The following is a 19444-nucleotide window of genomic DNA, read 5'->3' on the forward strand; positions in this document are numbered from 1 at the left end:
ATCGGAAGAAACAACACCTTAATAATGAACTTTACTCAACACACCTGAAAGCATCCCATGAACTCCCACACAGTTATTGGAATTATTTTCAACGAATTTCCAGAGAAAAAATAGAAGACTTAGCCATAAAGAAACAAAACACCCTAAACAAAAAACTGGAAACACTGAAACAACAACAAAGTAAACCAAAGCCACTAACCATAATCCAAAACAAAGATCCCTCTCTTCCTAACAAGAATTCCCAACATAAATTCCATCCGCCTATAAAAAATCTTACGCAAACCGTATTTGACGACGTAGAAACGGATATATTGAACAGGGGACCCAAACACAACTGGGGTAATGCATCATCCTACCAGAATATTATAACTACCATTACCGAAACAGAACTTGCTTTACAAAAGATCCCATATGACATACGAGATGAAGCAAGACACGAAATCAGTAGAAAGATCCCGCAATACATCAATAGCGTCCACAATAATAACCCAAACATGAATACCACCAATAGATCGAACTTAAACAAACTCAAAAATAAAATAAAACAGAACAATCTACTAGTAACGAAGGCCGACAAAGGCAACACTACGGTCATTATGGATAAAAATGAATACATAACAAAGACTAAAAAATGTTTCCAAGACAATACTTTTTCTATTAAACGCCGAGATCCAACCAATAACATACAAAGGAATTTAAAAATTTTACTTAAAAACACACATTTTCTTCTCACCGAAACTGAATCTGCTAAACTCATAACAATGAACCCCCAATTACCGACCGCAAAAGCCTACCCAAAAATACATAAAGAAGATGTACCTATGAGACCTATTATAAACTATAGAGCCAGTCCAACCTACAAATTATCGCAATTCATCCAAAAATTTTTAAAAAAGCACTATACATTTTTAGCAAACAAAACAATACTAAACTCAATAGATTTTTGCAACAGAACCAAAGAGCTAAAGATCGAACAACACCATACCCTTGCTTCATTTGACATAATAAATATGTACCCTAACATTCCTGTTAAACAAACAATCAAAATAATAGAATCTAACCTAAAAAACAATAGCAACTTGAGCACCTTAGAAATAAACGAATTCATAAACTTACTTGAATTCGCCATAAACAATAACTATTTCAGATTTCACGATACCATTTATCAGCAACAAGGCCTACCTATGGGGTCTCCTGCCTCCGGAATATTAGCAGAAATATACATAGATAACCTAGAATACACGTCAATCAAAGAAATAGAGAATATACCTTTTTGGTGCAGATTTGTTGACGATGTCTTCGTAGTTTTAGATAATAGATCCACTGACGCACAAACTATACTAGATAAGCTTAACACTCTAGATTCCCAAATTAAATTCACCAAAGAAACCGAAAATAACCGTGCACTAAATTACCTAGACTTAACAATAACCAGACACGACAACCACTTATCTTACAAGATCTACAGGAAACCCACACACACCTCAAATACCATAAAAAATGACTCCATTCATCCCAATACACATAAAAGAGCAGCCTATTATAGTATGATTTATAGAGCCTTTAACATCCCGATGACAACAGAAGACCAAAATAATGAATTGAAGTTAATCCACGACATAGCTAAACACAACGGATACAGCAAAGAAATGGTCAACAAAATCATTCACAAAATAAAATCACAACCTAAAACTAAATTAGCAAAAACAGCCAAACCCAAAAAAGACTATGCTCTATTTACCTTCAACAACACCCACATATATACTATAACTAATATTTTCAAGAAGCACAACATAAAAACAGTATTCAAAACCACACACAATAGTACCAACATTATACATAACACAAAAACTGTCAATAATAACAATAAATACAACCAATCAGGTGTCTACCGTATCAAATGTAACAACTGTGACATAAGTTACATAGGACGTACAGGCAGAAACTTCACCATCCGCTACAATGAACATATAAATGCTATAAAACATAACCATTTCTCATCAATAGGCCAACATGTAGAAGAATCCAAGCATAGTTTCACAAACATCAATAACGACATGACGATACTAAATATAAACTCCAAGGGCCCCCTGCTCAACATAACCGAAGATTTCTACATTTCTTTAGACCAATACGCCAACCCCAATCATAACATTAATGATATTAATGAAAAAACCAGCATTATTTTTGACAAAGCCATTCCGATATTAAAGAATGATTATCTCAAAATAGTAAACACACGCTCTAACAAACCAACGAATCACAAGCCTGACCCCGCCCCTACTTCTCCAACGGCCACTCCTTCTTCCCCTCCACCTACATTCCCCTCCACAGCTAATATGAGCCCCAGACTCACTCGCAGTAGAACACAACAGGCCTTCAAACACATCAGCACAAGACTTCCACAACAACTATAGTAAGTACTCTTTCCATACACACACTAGGCATTCCTTCATGCACACACTACCGGCATACTTATATCACTTTATCTTTACAGACTACAAGAACAAACATAGACGAGAGAAGTGTTACCACCGACTACTTCTAAATACATGCTCGAGACCTGCTGTTTACTGTATTGAAACTTGCCATAGTATATCACAAGTTGGGATATATAACATAACGAAATTTCATCATGACAAAGGCCCACATCAATAAGACGTACACTAGTTTCAAAATGTCCTCGAAGATTACCCTACGCAACTAAAATCAACATTACTTAGAAGGATCTGCACAGAGGACAGAAGAATGGAATCCATATAACATAAATTGAAAATTTTAACAAGTGTCTACCTATACATACAATTTTAATGTGTTGAAACTTTTTAAATGTTATATATTGTAACCTGTGTGTTTTTAATATGTTTTACATACTCATGTTCTATTTATAACTTTTTAACTTGACCACTGATATTTTAATTATATGCTATTATTCCATCCCCCATTAGACATCCGGATGCCTAATATAACAACTTGTGTATTGTCTAATGGCTGTAACAAAAACATGTACTAGCTGATGATGGCCGTTAAAGAGCCGAAACCGGTACTAGCTTAATCTATTAAAATAAATTGTGTATTGAATGGTGGAAAAACACATTTCTTATCTATACATATACTAAAATCGGAATGACACAGAGAAGATTAGCATGGCCCCTGTACAAGGATGACACGCAAAATCGTGAAGCGTTCCACATTTTTTAAAAATGGTTCATGTATGTGGGTTACTGTAGTCACGTTCTAGTTCGTGAACCATGGGCAACGGCTGAGTGGCCTAGTAAGTGGTCCTGAGAGTCGGGATACCAGTTGCTATGGAATGGGAGTGGGCATCTCGGATATATTCCGAGTCCTGGCCCTCCTTGTGCTCAGGCGGCTAGGACTATACAATCCACTGGTGGTCCATAACCCGTTAGAGGAGAGTTCCTCAGTTGGACTATGTGCAAGTAGGGTAGCATCTGCTTCATGAATTTACCGAGCTCAGAACATTTTAAGCAAGCCTCGGACCTATGGGAGTAACGGAGTCCCACTCCCATTTGACAGGCGAGGGACTCCTGGGAAACAACTTGGCGAACGAAGTGGAATTTGATGGGGAGCTATCAATATTAATGGGGCTTATGGAAGAAAGAAAGTAGAACTGGCTGCATCAGCAAAGAGGATGCATCTGGATGTGCTAGGAGTAAGTGATATTCGGGTAAGGGGAGATACCGAGGAAGAGATAGGAGATTATAAAGTGTAGTACTTGACGGGTGTTAGAAAGGGAAGGGCAGAGTCTGGGGTAGGGCTCTTTATCAGGAATACCATTGCACGCAACATAGTTTCTGTTAGGCATGTAAATGAGCGAATGATGTGGTTAGATTTGTCAGTTGGAGGAATTAGGACTAGAATTGTGTCCGTGTATTCACCATGTGAGGGTGCAGATGAGGATGAAGTTGACAAGTTTTATGAAGCATTGAGTGACATCATGGTCAGGGTCAACAGCAAGGATAGAATAGTGCTAATGGGTGATTTCAATGCGAGAGTTGGAAACAGAACTGAAGGATACAAAAGGGTGATTGGTAAATGTGGGGAAGATATGGAAGCTAATGGGAATGGGAAGCATTTGCTGGACTTCTGTGCTAGTATGGGTTTAGCTGTTATGAATACATTCTTCAAGCATAAGGCTATTCACTGCTACACATGGGAGGCTAGGGGTACCAGATCTATAATAGACTATATCTTAACAGACTTCAAATTCAGAAAATCTGTTAGTAATGTACAAGTTTTCCGGGGATTTTTCGATGATACAGACCACTATCTGATCTGTAGTGAACTAATTATCTCTAGGCCTAGGGTAGAGAAAGTGAAATCTGTCTGCAAACTAATAAAGGTAGAAAATCTCCAGGACGAGGAAATTAGACAGAAGTACATGGATATGATTAGTGAGAAGTTTCGAACAGTAGATAGTAAGCAGGTTCAGGATATAGAAAGTGAATGGGTGGCATACAGGGATGCTGTAGTAGAAACAGCAAGGGAATGCCTAGGAACAACTGTGTGTAAAGATGGGAGAAGGCGAACAGCTTGGTGGAAAGATGAAGTGAGAGCAGCTTGTAAACGTAAAAAGAAGGCTTATCAGAAATGGCTCCAAACAAGGGCCAAGGCAGACAGGGATTTGTATGTAGATGAAAGAAACAGAGCGAAACAAATAGTTGTTGAATCCAAAAAGAAGTCATGGGAAGATTTTGGCAACAACCTGGAAAGGCTAGGTCAAGCAGCAGGGAAACCTTTCTGGACAGTAATAAAGAATCTTAGGAAGGGAGGGAAAAAGGAAATGAACAGTGTTTCGAGTAATTCAGGTGAAATCATAATAGATCCCAGGGAAACACTGGAGAGGTGGAGGGAATATTTTGAACATCTTCTCAATGTAAAAGGAAATCATCCTGGTGGTGGTGTGAACAGCCAAGCTCATGGGGAGGAGGAAAATGATGTTGGTGAAATTACGCTTGAGGAAGTGGAAAGGATGGTAAATAAACTCCATTGTCATAAAGCAGCAGGAATAGATGAAATTAGACCTGAAATGGTGAAGTATAGTGGGAAGGCAGGGATGAAATGGCTTCATACAGTAGTAAAATTAGCATGGAGTGTTGGTAAAGTACCTTCAGATTGGGCAAAAGCAGTAATTGCACCTATGTATATGCAAGGGAACAGGAAGGATTGCAATAACTATCGAGGTATCTCATTGATTAGTATACCAGGCAAAGTATTCACTGGCATCTTGGAAGGGAGGGTGCATTCAGTCGTTGAAAGGAAGTTGGATGGAAACCAGTGTGGTTTCAGACCACAGAGAGGCTGTCAGGATCAGATTTTCAGTATGCGCCAGGTAATTGAAAAATGCTATGAGAGGAATAGGTAGTTGTGTTTATGTTTCGTAGATCTAGAGAAAGCATATGACAGGGTACTAAGGGAAAAAATGTTTGCTACACTGGGGGACCATGGAATTAAAGGTAGATTATTAAAATCAATCAAAGGCATTTATGTTGACAATTGGGCTTCAGTGAGAATTGATGGTAGAATGAGTTCTTGGTTCAGGGTACTTACAGGGGTTAGACAAGGCTGTAATTTTTCACCTTTGCTGTTTGTAGTTTATATTGGTCATCTGCAGAAAGGTATAAAATGGCAGGGAGGGATTCAGGTAGGTGGAAATGTAGTAAGCAGTCTGGCCTATGCTGACGACTTGGTCATAATGGCAGATTGTGCCGAAAGCCTGAAGTCTAATATCTTGGAACTTGAAAATAAGTGCAATGAGTATGTATGAAAATTAGCCTCTCGAAGACTAAATTGATGTCAGTAGGTAAGAAATTCAACAGAATTGAATGTCAGACTGGTGATACAAAGAACAGGTCGATAATTTCAAGTATTTAGGTTGTGTGTTCTTCCAGGATGGTAATATAGTAAGTGAGATTGAATCAAGGTGTAGTAAAGCTAATGCAGTGAGCTCACAGTTGCGATCAACAGTATTCTGTAAGAAGGAAGTGAGCACCCAGACGAAGCTATCTTTACATCGGTCTGTTTTCAGACCAACTTTGCTTTACAGGAGTGAAAGCTGGGTGGACTCAGGGTATCTTATTCATAAGTTAGAAGTAACAGACATGAAAGTAGCAAGAATGATTGCTGGTACGAACTGGTGGGAACAATGGCAGGAGGGTACTCGGAATGAGGAGGTAAAGGCTAATTTAGGAACGAACTCTATGGATGAAGCTGTACGCATAAACCGGCTTCGGTGGTGTGGTAATGTGCGGCGAATGGAGGAGGATAGGTTACCTAGGAGAATAATGGACTCTGCTATGGAGGGTAAGAGAAGTAGAGGTAGACCAAGGCGATGATGGTTAGACTCGGTTTCTAACGATTTAAAGATAAGAGGTATAGAACTAAATGAGGCCACAACACTAGTTGCAAATCGAGGATTGTGGCGACGTTTAGTAAATCCACAGAGGCTTGCAGACTGAACGCTGAAAAGCATAACAGTCTATAATGATAATGAATGTATGCATGAATGTACTATAACCCTAATTACTCGTGTAAAATAGGATTCAAACTATTAGGATATTCAATAAATGTATGTGTGTAATGTGGTGTATGTAATTCTAATATAGGTTTTGTAATCAAATTATGTGATTGGATATAATATAATAATACTGGATAAAATATATTCTGTCATATTTTTCCTAGGAGATTAAATTTATAACACCAACATGTGAAACCAATGAAGTGATATATTAGTACTTGAGTTTTAACACATTTCAATATGTATATGGGCGGCACTGTTGGTACAGAGTGCTTTTACATTTTTTAATAAGTAATATTTAAATCATTTTTTTACTACCGCGTGACTTGTGTTGGCATTTGGTGGTTCTAGGTAGAAATGAGCATGGACCAAGATAAAGTTAACTGATTTCCCCTCTGTAGTTCCAATAAGGACTGCAAATACACAGTTGCCATTAAAATCTGTTATTTCATCACAAAATAATTTGACCAGCTTGTCTGCATGATCTCCAATAATATTGGTCCTGGTTGTCACGGTAGATTTTGCTACATATTCTACCTCATCCCACTGCAGGATATCCCACTTTTTCTGGGAGAATATTATTCCTTAAAATAGTAATTAATTGTTTTACTATTTCCCTCCTGCATTTTCTTTGAATTAATTTTAAAGTGGCCTTTATTAACTTCAGAAACATTTTCGTTGTGTCCATTATGAACTCGGATTTTTCTACTTTCACTTTTTTCTGTGCTTGAAGACTTTCTTCAACATTGCACTGCCTTTCTGGAGCAGAACTCTTTGCGCTCGTTAGCTGAACAGAATGCAAATGCCCTTTATTTTGAATGTGCTTTTCCACATGAATTGCGCTTTTTTTTTTTTTTTCACTTGACTCTCGTATTACAATGTTTAAACATTGCAGCCAATAATAACTTGAACCACTTGCAATGAAACCATGTTCCTTGAATTCGTTAGCCTGGAGGCGACACTAACTTTCATGGTTTCTCTTCATCTTGGTTAGAAAGATGGGAATAAATTAATAGTGATATTTGCACCATCAAATAGGCCAACCTGAAGTAGTTCTGAACTTCTCAGAAATGTAGAAATACCATTAGTGATTTCTTGGAAAATATATGTAATCTCTTTCTTAGACATTTTATTTTTACCCCACCTCATCTATTGTACTAACATTGCTGGACAGGATGGTTGACCTCGAGTCATCATTCCTGCTGATTAGGGAACTGGAGAACTGCAATGGTGACAATGGTCGTGGAGGCAAAGGGGGAACCCAAGAGAATAATGGTAGTACATGTGATCATGCCTTCCATTACTCTTGCAGCTAACAACTTTAAAGGGATTGCATTTCATAGCTATACTTTCAAGTACGCTAGCCTTTTCCTGTCCTTTACTCATTAAATATCACTTCAAATTTCTCTCCTTCAGATTACTAGTAAAATATCAGGTCATACAACAGATCATTTTATCCCTTCTTTTTCATACAGCTATAGTTTAATGTTGGTCATTCACTGAAAAAATATCTTTCAGTTGACACTAGGAGATATTCTAGAAATGCAGCTTTTAAATGTGACAAAATTCAGTAAAAAAAATGAAGAAAAATATAACTGATATTGTTCCGTGTACATTTTGTGACTCTTTCCATGTCAGCATGAACCTTCTTATTTTAACTGAACATTTAGTTTGTTGAAATTTCCATTGTTCTTAAGCAATTTACTTTTTACACCATACTTTTATTAACGAATATTTTATTATGTGATAGTTTGTACATGCCCAAGATTAATAAATATTTGATTTCAGTTCATCCCTTCTTCTGTTTTCTTCTCTTACAGAAAAGCTTCAGTGTACAGCATGAACATCTGGGTAATGTGAACTTAATGGCACACTCTGGGATTGGATTGTGGATCTCTCTGAAGAACTCAAGCACCATCTGTTTGTACCATACAGAGACATTTAAACACCTTCAAGACATTAATATTGCTTCTAATGTGATTCGTGTCACCAATACCAATAGTACAAATAACTGCAGCAACAGGGATTGTATCAACAATAATAGGACAGTTGTTACTGTGACAGCACTTATGGCATGTAAAGGTTTGCTGTGGGTAGGGACTAACGTTGGTATAAGTTTGACAATTCCGTTACCTAGACTGGAAGGTGTACCTATCATTAGTGGGCGTGTGAATCTATCATATCATGCACATTTTGGTCCTATTTCTTTTCTCTTAGCTTTACAACCAAGGAGTGCAGGAGTGAGCCATCATGTACCAAAGACTTTGGAAGATAGTGAAGTGAAGGAAGTCATTAAGGTAGTGGAACCATCTCCAAGTCCTGAGACTGCAGGGGAGGAGATTGTGAAAGCAAAAGTGGAGAAAACCTTGTCTGACGGGTCTGTGTCTAATAGTGTGGCTGCTAAAATAAAACACCAGTTGACTAGCAGTCCTGTTGTTTTACGACGTCGCAAGACCAAGGATGTTGATTTCATGTCACGACGGGCTTCAAAGACATTACCAAGGGGTTTAGGTTGTGGGGGAGGTTTCCTTTCGACTTCTACCACATCTTCACAAGGTTCAGGAGATACCTGTGATGTCTATGGACTGTATGGAGAGCTGATGTATGTAAAGGATTATGAGGGTGAAGATGGTGCTCTAAGTGGAGGTGCAGATCCTATATACGAGTCGTTACGTCGAAGTGATCCCGAATTAGCTGCCATTCCCGGTAAGGTTAGCACGTTAGATCGTCGGCTAAAATTAAAAGTTAGTCGACCTAGATCGTTGGATCTATCAAACTGGTCTGTGGACTCCCGTTCTTCATCACTTTACACATCGTCTGGATCTGAAGAAACGCTCTCTCTGCGAAATGGATGCAGAAGTGTCTCGAGGCACGGAAGCAATGTCAGTTCATCAGGACCAGCAACTAATGGTGTAGCAGATGTCACAATTAACATTCAACCAGAAACACCTGTATTGTCTTCTGCGCCTCCAATTGAGAAACCAACTACTAGAGTGACACCCTCTCCTGCTGACAGTTCTCGAAGGACAGTCATCACTCTGATGGGCGGAAGGGGTTATGTTAACTGGCGCCAAGCTTGTTGTTCTTCAGATAACAAGGGGAAGAATTATGTGAGTGGCTTAGAACCAAACAGTAATGATGCTCATATTGTGATCTGGGAAATGAAATTGTGATACTGGCTAATGCACAAAGCTAATATGTACCTTAGTATTATTGTAGTCAATCTGTGAGCAGAAGTTGGAAGGAGCAGTCTGAGAATTACTTTTCTGTATTATATCCTTGTTATTGAGTTAGCAAGTTATTTTTAGTGTATATTTAATTTGCATGCTGTAGCTATGAAATATATAAATTCTTTTCTAGCCATATGTCAATCACTTTATACAGTCATATTTCATTTAGTTCCCCACATTGATTTTTATGTTGCCATGGAAATGGCGTTCCAAATATTAGTTAGAAAATGAGAATATTCCAAGTATTGTTGATTTCCTGATGTTTTCTGTGTTTTATAATTTTGTCCTGTCTAAATTCTTTAAATTAGTAAATATGATTACTAAAAGGTACCATGATTTGCACTAGGTGATAGGCCAGATGGCCTGCATACTCAGTGAAATGTTGTTCAAGTGAAATGAATTGAAAGATAGCTGCAAATTACCAAGATGAAGTACATATTTTTATGTATCTTGAACCGAGTCATTTTCAGTTAGAGAGAAAGTAAGTAGAAATTCTCAATGCCAAGTTAATATTTTCTTGAGAATGTATATATCCTTAATTATATCTGTGTTACCATGCTTGTCCATCAAACCAATTTTACTAATATTCCATTATCATTTATTGTCACTGGTTTCAGTGTACAACCAGTTTCACTGTTTGAGGAAACTCCCTTCGTATACACAGGAGCTTCTTTAGAGATACTGTAGTACTTGCAAAGCAGTACTAAACTTCAAAATTTAGGTCAAGCTCAGTGGAGCCTTGCTTTCACTTTTAACTCACTTACTCTTTACCTTGGAATATTTTGTTGTTGTGCCTGCAAAAACGGCTGTGTGAAATATTTTAGCTTAGAACTTTGGTCAGTAAGGTCCTGTCATCTAAGGTTCAATATTGTGCGAATATTGTCAGAGAATTCTCGCACTTCATAATATATGTGCTGCAGGTCAGTATTTCTAAAAAAAAAAAATTATCATATAGCGGTTTTCGCAGGAGCAACGGCAACATTTTTTCCCCCCTCCCTTTTAAGTACTGTACGGTATGAAAGAGACTGGGTTCAATTTCGCATAAATGTTATTGAGAACGATTTACTCTTGAGAATACAGGGTCTAAATTTTTGTTAGGTTTAAGACTCAGTAGATTTGCCTTCATGTTAGAAGAGAACTTGCTGTAAGTTTTGAAACTATGGCATTCAAATCGTTTTTTTTTTTTTTTTCTTTGTCTTTTGACATGAGGTATTTCCCTTTGTTGTATCTCCTCATCTTGGTAATTTTGCGGTTTCCTTCTTATGTCATCCCCCCCATGGTTTTAGAAGCATATTAAAAATATATATATATATTCACTCCTGAGAACATGGTCTGGACGGTGAAAAATTTGCTCTTAGCTTTTGATCTCTCTTCTGCTGAACTTTATGGTGCTGTTCCTAATATATGAATACCTGTACCACCCATAAACCATAGTATCTTGGTCACTTTATTTTTGAGTCCTTTGGAGTGTAGGCTACTGTTAGTCACATGCTGTTGAATAATGTTATTTTTATTGCTACCCCAATGTAATTTCTTTGTCATTGATTGAAAGTTTAAAATATAACATAATACTTCAGTTAAATCAAAAACAGACTTCTTAACTTTGGAATATAAAAAAGTTGTAGGGTGCAGAATTAAACAGCAAGGAATATAATATTGATATAAAATTTGTGAACTGTTCTTGGAGTTCAGAATGCTTTCAGCTTGAAGTTTTGCCCTATAGCAAGTTGGTCATATATATGGAAAACATATTTGAAAGAAATTCTCTAAAATTTATCACTGTTAGGGGAGAATTTTTTTGTGTTTGTCAATGACATGTTGAAAAAGTTATAATGAAATGTCTATTCTCATTTCTGAGTTAATTGGAGTTTAATGGATCTGGTAATTGTTCTTAATATGTTTACTATTTGTATAATATTTGTATGATTATTTACATTGTGTTGCTGCTAATACAAGTTACTCAGTGCGTAGGCCTGACCATTTCTCTTTTAAAGTTAACTAAGGTATGCAAGCTTAACTTGCAGAGTACTTGATTGGTTAGTCAGAATGCTTCAGCCATTGTGCAAAATAACTGGACAATGCAATGGTGTATTTAGTCTTTATTGCACTAAATACCTGAATTTGTTTGCTTGATCGACTCAAACAACAGAGAATTGAATACCTTCCCAGGATATTGTTGCATAATCCTTATGGTCAACTTTACAGGAGACAGTATAAATAACATAATTTAGTTTTTACCCTCAAAAATATTTTTAGGTGGTTTAATAAATGCCGTTTTAGTAATATGGTAAGTCAGAATGTCATTTCATAAATTAGAATATATCAATAATACACTTCAAAATGATAAGAATGTTGCATATCCAACTCCAACGTTTCACCTTTATTAGAATATTAATACTGTAGCTCTTGGAAGGGAATTACTAACTGGCGAGTGAAAATGTGAAAGAAAAAAAAAAAAAAGGAAAAAAACACATAATAGGATAAACATAATTGAACATAATGGCTGGTCATTGTGGGAATTAGAGAGGAATAGAAAGAGGAAACAAAGACAAACATGAAAAAACAAAAAGATGAAGCCAATCTCCACATCTTCATGCACCGCTGTCTTCAAATAGATAGGCTCTCTCCTGATCAAATCCAGTTCTTCTACATCCATCTCTTCTCAGCTCCAGACAAACTTGTTTCTGCTTTCCACTTTCATTAGGAGGGTAAACAGCAATACTCTCTAAGGGGCCATCTAGCCAGATCTTCAGCCTTGACTCAGGAAAGATAAGACGAATGCTAGATAGATTTATGTTCATCCTATTATGTGTTCCAATCTCTCTACATTTGACTTAACTGTACCGAATTCGTATGTCCAAAATATCAATATTCTGTATTAACTAATATAACATTTCAAACACTTTATTTTTACGTAAATTACATTAAAAATTTTCTTTTTTCATATTGCATAATCATAACGTACATGGATATGCAATGTTTATACATGTACTTCGTTTGGAGTTTCGTAATAAGTACATAAATAATGTGGCTGAAAGCAGTTGTTAATTTGTTAGAGATAAAGGCTGAAGTAAACGATCGCTTGATTTTAATACTATCACAGGTACTGAATTTCTTAGTACCGTACCATTCAGTATCTATCATAAGAAGTATGATAGGAAAGACAAGGAAAGACAGAGTGAGAAATGAAGATGTTAGAAAGGAAGTTGGGATAGGAAAGGTAAGTGAAAGAGTTGAAAAGAATAAACAAATGTGGTTTGGACATGTAAAGAAGATGGAGGAGAATAAAATTCCAAGACAGATGTTGGAGGTGAAGTGCGAGGGCAAGAGAGCTAGAGGAAGACCTAGAACAAGGTGAATTGAATTAGTGAAGAGTGGCATAAGAAGACGAAATTTAGACTGGGACAAGATCGTGGAAGAGGAATGGTGGAAGGAAAGAGGAAGATGGAGAAGTGCCTTAAATACCCCAACCCGGCAGGAGCTGGATAAGGGGAAAAGTTGATGATGATGATGATCATAGGTACTGAAATTGAATAAGAATGTAGCCTAATACTTCTCAAGATATGGCAGGGTGCATCGCTGATATCACAGGTTACTTTATATATTCTTGCGTCTGGTTACATTTCAGAAAGATCATTGCCAAGTAAATGTATACCAGGGCTTGGAATATGTTTTCATAGTACATAAACGGTTAAATAAGGGAGTAAGAAAACTGCAACTTTGCCACAGAAGCCTCTGGAGTAATGCTACAGTATTAATTACAGTTTTTAACAATGAAATTGAACATTTGCGTTCACATAGTATCGGAATTAGAAAATTAATTAAGGAGTAAGCCTCAGTATGCAAATCATTTGTGAAAACGTAAGTTTTGAACAAACTGATTGTGTTTCATACCGATTTTAATGTATTTTTTAATTCCTTGCAACTTTTACGAAAATCCACTATTGCGAGTAAATTTTTCGCCATTATGAATTCTCGCTATAATGGTCTTCTACTGTATTTAGTATTTATGTATTCTGCCACCATAGTGCTAACAAGGATGGGATATGCAATGTTTTTTTTTTTTTTTTTTGCGCCTGCAACTCAAAATTGGAAAAACAACATTATTCTGGGGAGGTATTCAATTATAACAGTGAGTATGTAAAAGCAGTTGTAGAAGTAAGAAGACTGTCTCTAATAAAACACCTTGTTCAAAACCTTCAATTGAAATTTCTGTAAAATATTTTTTTTTAAATATGCATAAATAAATAAATAAATAAATAAATAAATAAATAAATAAATAAATAAATAAATTGGTTGGGATTAATATGCAGTATGTCATGGAAAGAGAAAACAAAAATGTTTTTGTATATCTGAAGACAGGATTAATGATAAGGAAGAAACTAATGAGAAATGTTTTATTATTACCAAAGAGCTGAACTGGTTAGCTGAGGTGATAGAGCACTGGCATTCTCAGCTCAAGTTGGTGGGTTTGATCCTGACTCAGTCAGGTGGAATTTGAAAGTACTAAAATACGTCAGCCTCGTGTCGGTAGATTTACTGGCACGTTAAAAAATCCTGCAGGACGAAATTCTGGCACCTCAGAGTCTACAAAAACTGTAAAAGTAGTTAGTGGGATGTTAAACCAGTAATAATAATAATAGTAATAATAAAAATCATCATCATTATCATCTTACCAAGGAGCATTTTATTGGGGTAAATGGAAGGTAGGTCTGAAATATGCTTTAGCAGTTGAGCTTAAGCAGGTTTATTATGTAGGATGATTCAGGCTTTCCCACTGGGTGATGTGTGATAGCATTACAGTTTGGAAATAACCCCACTGTACTGTAAAATAATTTTTAATTTTTTTTATATAATCTTGAAATGAGCAATGTTTCTGTTAAGCTACTCTGCTTGAGTTTTTGATCTGGAGTAGTTAAAATTGTTGTACAATTCCTGGGTGGAATTTTTTTTGAGAGTTGTTCTTACTTCAGTGAAGTATATATATATATATTATATTTGTAGTGTAGAAAACACAGTATTGTATTATTCCCAACAGTTTCCTGGAATGGAAGAAAAACATTTCTTTTAACTGAACATTTGACATATCAATTACATCCTGTTATTATAAACTTCATAGTAAAGAATTACAATATTTAATGTAATTTTGATGAAGCATTTTAGACATTGCTTACAGAAAGCTTTCGTTTATATGGCTATGCTCTGTATTTAAATCGGATGACAAGTGAATTTTCAGTTGCTTTTCCTGAAGTTAAAAGTCTTAAATATCATTGTAGGAACAGAAAGTTAGAATAAATTATTGTGTATCTGGGTGAACTGCAACATTTTGTGCCATACATTTGCTTACCCTTGAGGTCCAGTGATTAATCTTCCTTGATATTCAAGGTTGGTTCCATTCTGTGGTGATACAAAGTAAACTTCATGGCATCACTCTTCATTTTTATATCAGGCATTTTTCCTATAAAAATAAAATAAAAATCCATTTTCAGCTATATATTTTCACATCTACTGTTCAGTCCCATTTAGGAGGAAACAATGCCTTGTTGCTTGATAATATTATTGTACAGAATTCTATGATCTGCATTACTGTGTAACTTTTCGAAGATCACAATCTCATTAAAATACAGTCTATCCTTGTTAATAATCTCTATGAGAAAGAAATGAATAAAGATATTTTCTCTGTATTTTTCCCTTAATTGTCTTCTTTTTGGTTGTATAAATAGTGCATTAAAGAAGTACAGTACACTCAGAAAGGAGAAAACATTCCCTTTGGAATTACAATGTTGTAGAAAGAAATGATGCTCTACAGTTGAACTGTACCATCCGAGGGGAGAAGAGCTGGAAGCATTATGTGATGAAGTTTTTAATATAAAGTCTATTCCTTCACTTTCAAAGTTTATTTTGAGAACAAGTTAAAAAATTCCACTTTTCCACCACTTTTAATAATCCTTTGATTATTCTTACACTAAAAGAATATTAATCTATTTGAAAACATCTTCAGCCTTGTTCATACTTCAAGATTAAAATACACACAAAGTACAGGTTTCATAGATACACACGATTAACCACACATCATTAATAACACCATTGTGGAAAAGGCTTAAAAAACTACGAGTCTTGGAGCATGTGAAATATCTTGTTCGTAAAGGCATGTTACATGTTAAATCCACTATCTTCCTTTTTAAAAATTATCTTAATAACCTTCTGAAGAATGAAGAATTACAACTATATACATTTCAGGAAAAGAACGTTCAGTGGGTCACTTGCTGTGAGTGGAAAGCAAAAATTTCTCATCATCATCATCATCATCATCATCATCATCATCATCAATGTCCCACTCCAGTTGTCTGGGTGCGATTAACAAGCCTCCTCCACTCCTTTCTGTCTTTCCACTTTTCCTGCTCCAGTACTTCCGCCACATCCAGTCCAGCTTCTCTAATGTTCTTCCAAATCTGATCCATCCACCATCTTGGTCTCCCAACTGGTCCCCCTTTCCCTTAACCTCCCTTCTTGCTACCCATTCCTTTCCAATTCTTTTTACATGTCCGAACCATCTCAGTCTTGCTTTCTTTCTGTATCTTCTGTACTAACAATTCTATGTTTACTAACGGTTCTATATTTCTTTATTTACAATTGGTTCAACTTGCTGTTTTCAGATTCTTAGATTCTTTCAGATTCTTTCTTTTCCCAGATTTTGATACAACAACTGCACGTGGAGTTGCTCTTTTAATTCATTTTGTACGAATTAAAAATTTTCCCTTTCTACTCGCAGCAAGTAACCTACTGATTGCTCTTTTCCTGAATAATTGTATATAGTTGTAATTCTTCATTCTTCAGAAGATTATTAAGATAAATTTTAAGACATAAGATCAAGTGGATTTCACATGTAACGTGCCTTTACGAACAAGATATGTTACATGCTCCAAGACTCGGTTTTTTAATCCTTTTCCACGATTTGGACAAGATGTTCTTAACAATGTGTTGTTAATTGTGTGTATCTATGAAACCTGTACTTTGTGTGTATTTTAATCTTGAAGTATTAACACAGCTGAAGATGTTTTTAAAAAGTGTTTCATTTTTAAATAGATTAATGTTCTTTTAACCCTTTACTGCATGAATTATTTTTCGTTTTCGTTTGGTGAAGAAAATTTCAAGCTTCAATGTTCAACTTACGTTCAGTGTTTTAGATTTACCAGCAATTCTTAACTGGGGCTAATAGCTTAACACTCGTAAGTGATGTGGATTGCCATAACGGGGTATATATACGATTTTTCACGATTTCACGCTAAGCTTTTAACATTCAAAGACCGAACATGGGTACGTATTGCAGGGCGCAAGTATACTTGCACGACCGTAGGTCGGTAATGTCTTTGAGGTTGAGCCAGAGGTTCTCCTGAAGCCTGTGGTAATGTGATGGGGAGGGCCCATGTAAAGTAAACGGTGGTTGGTACGCGTGGATGCTGACGGGGTGGAAGGAGTACCTTTGGTTGTAGGGCTGTTTTGTCTTATGTTATGTAAAAAAAAAAAAAAAAACAAGGCATCACTGGTATGTGTCTTTAAATGACTGTACAGTTAAAGGTGTGCCGGAAAACTACCTCTGTCCACAATCTGTATCCATTTATACAGGTGTAAAGTTGTATGTTGCCTGAGGGCAACAGTATGCAGTAAAGGGTTAATGTAAGAATAATCAAAGATTATTGAAGTGGTGGATAGATGGAATTTTTTAACTTGTTAGTTGAGTTTTTTACATACTAAACTTCCACCACGGACCGATATGAAGTTTATAACATGTAATAACTTCAAGAAATGCAAGAGTAATCTGTTCATAGTTTTTAATCTGCGCTTAATTTATTCACTATCTACAGTAAATTAGTGGCCTTGTCCTTCTCCTAATATTGTAAATTGTCAATATTTGGTACTTCTTTATATTACGAGGTCCCATTAATTATCAGAAAATATTTGAGACTTTAATATTGTGAAATATTTTGTATATACCAGTACCGGTAGTGAAAGCTAGTTCTTATTAATTTTTTCAGTAGAATCTGCTTTGAGGAGGAGGATTAATGAATAAATTAACTAATCAAAAATGTTTTAAATTCATGTTACAAGATTGACCAACAAAACAACTCAAATCCATAGAGCATATAGGCCTTTGGTCTGCCAAAATGACTGCTGCCTAGCCAGATGCCTAGCAGATATTGGAATATCACATGGTCAATATACCAACATTCTCCACTGAATTGCTTGGATTTTGCAACCAGTATTCAAGATTTACCAGCACACAATAATCATGTAATCTACAGTACTATTGATGATTATTAGGGCTCGAAAGTTCATGCATTTGCATGTTTTTCTTTAGGGATTAAAAATGTATGCTTATACATTATGTGCATGAATTATGGAATTTTCAGTCATTTGAACAAGCTTTATGGTGCATATAACTGCATATTTTCATGATTTTGATAAATGCATCATATTTTTAATATTTTAGTGCCTATATGGCATATTTTAATCAGTTTAATGGTTTTTACAGTATTTTTAATCAGCTTTTTTCATCTGGTTGATGTTGGCGGTGATGTTGCGCATGATGACGCAACTTGTCATGAGGTGAGGAGTTATGATGTCCCGCAGTGAATCCCGTTTCATCATCTACCCTCACGTTTTGTGCTTAGCTGTCGAAGGCTGTCCATTGAGTCGTGTAACGGTGTTGTGAACTGGTTGTGACCAAACTATGTTTCGCGTATAAAGTGTCCGTTATAAAGTTCTCTAAATGCCGAAAATAAGAGCAGCTTTGAGTTGAACATTAAGTAATTTACAGGAGTAGTTTTCAGGTGACTTAATATCTACAGATACTAGGGTACTGTTCTGTGGAGCGTGTGAGAAAACTATAGGGAGCGAGAAAAGATTTCAAATAGTTCAACACATTAACGCAGCAAAACATGAGGAGAATTTAACTAGCAAACTCTCAAATAAAGAGCCTGTTAAAAAAAAAAAACGATTAGTATTTAGGAAGTAGGATTAGTGAATTTTCTTACGACTTGTGCCAAGCATTTTTAGCTGCTGATATTCCCTTGTATAAAATGAATAACCCAACATTAAAACATTTTCTTGCCAAATACACTCGACAACATGTGCCTGAAGCAAGTACATTGCGTAAAACTTATGTAGGATGTTGTTACAATAACTTATTGTCAAATTTACAAATTGAATTAGCGGATCAGTTTGTGTGGTTGACTATTGATGAAACCACTGATTCTGAGGGCCGATTTATTGCTAATGTAATTGTGGGCGCCTTAAATAAGGAACAAAAGACGATACCATATCTTCTTAATGTGTGTGAATTGCCAGCCACTAACAATGTAACTGTAACACAGTGTGTGATGGACTCTTTGAAATTATTATGGCCATCTGGAATCAAATACGACCAGCTACTTTTATTTGTTACTGATGCAGGTACTTATATGATAAAATCAGGACAAACGCTGAAAGGTATTTTTCATAACTTAATTCATATCACTTGTTAGGCACAGGCTCTTAATCGTATTGCTGAGCCAATATGCGATTCTTTCCCATTGGTAGATTGATTTGTGGCCTGTTCAAAGAAAATTTTTGTTAAATCTCCTTCAAGTGTCAAGTTGTTAAGATCAACAGCACCCAATATCCCACTTCCTCCTGT

General features: G+C 36.0%; 1 protein-coding gene and 1 non-coding gene across 2 annotated transcripts in view; both read left to right on the forward strand.

Moving 5' to 3' along the window:
• Positions 1 to 15464, forward strand: part of LOC136858248 (rho guanine nucleotide exchange factor 10-like protein) — a 409267-nt gene extending 393803 nt beyond the window's left edge. Inside the window, exon 14 of the mRNA XM_067137648.2 lies at positions 8359 to 15464. Within this exon, the coding sequence (XP_066993749.2) occupies positions 8359 to 9711 (1353 nt within the window). The 3' untranslated portion in view covers positions 9712 to 15464. The remainder of the gene's footprint in view (positions 1 to 8358) is intronic.
• LOC136859305 (U6 spliceosomal RNA) lies at positions 3096 to 3198 on the forward strand. The gene has a single exon (XR_010858951.2). It is a non-coding gene; the product is annotated as a U6 spliceosomal RNA (small nuclear RNA).
• Positions 15465 to 19444: the final 3980 nt, after the last annotated feature.

The sequence above is a fragment of the Anabrus simplex genome, chromosome 1 (assembly GCF_040414725.1).
Source record: "Anabrus simplex isolate iqAnaSimp1 chromosome 1, ASM4041472v1, whole genome shotgun sequence".
Classification (NCBI taxonomy): Eukaryota; Metazoa; Arthropoda; class Insecta; order Orthoptera; family Tettigoniidae; genus Anabrus; species Anabrus simplex.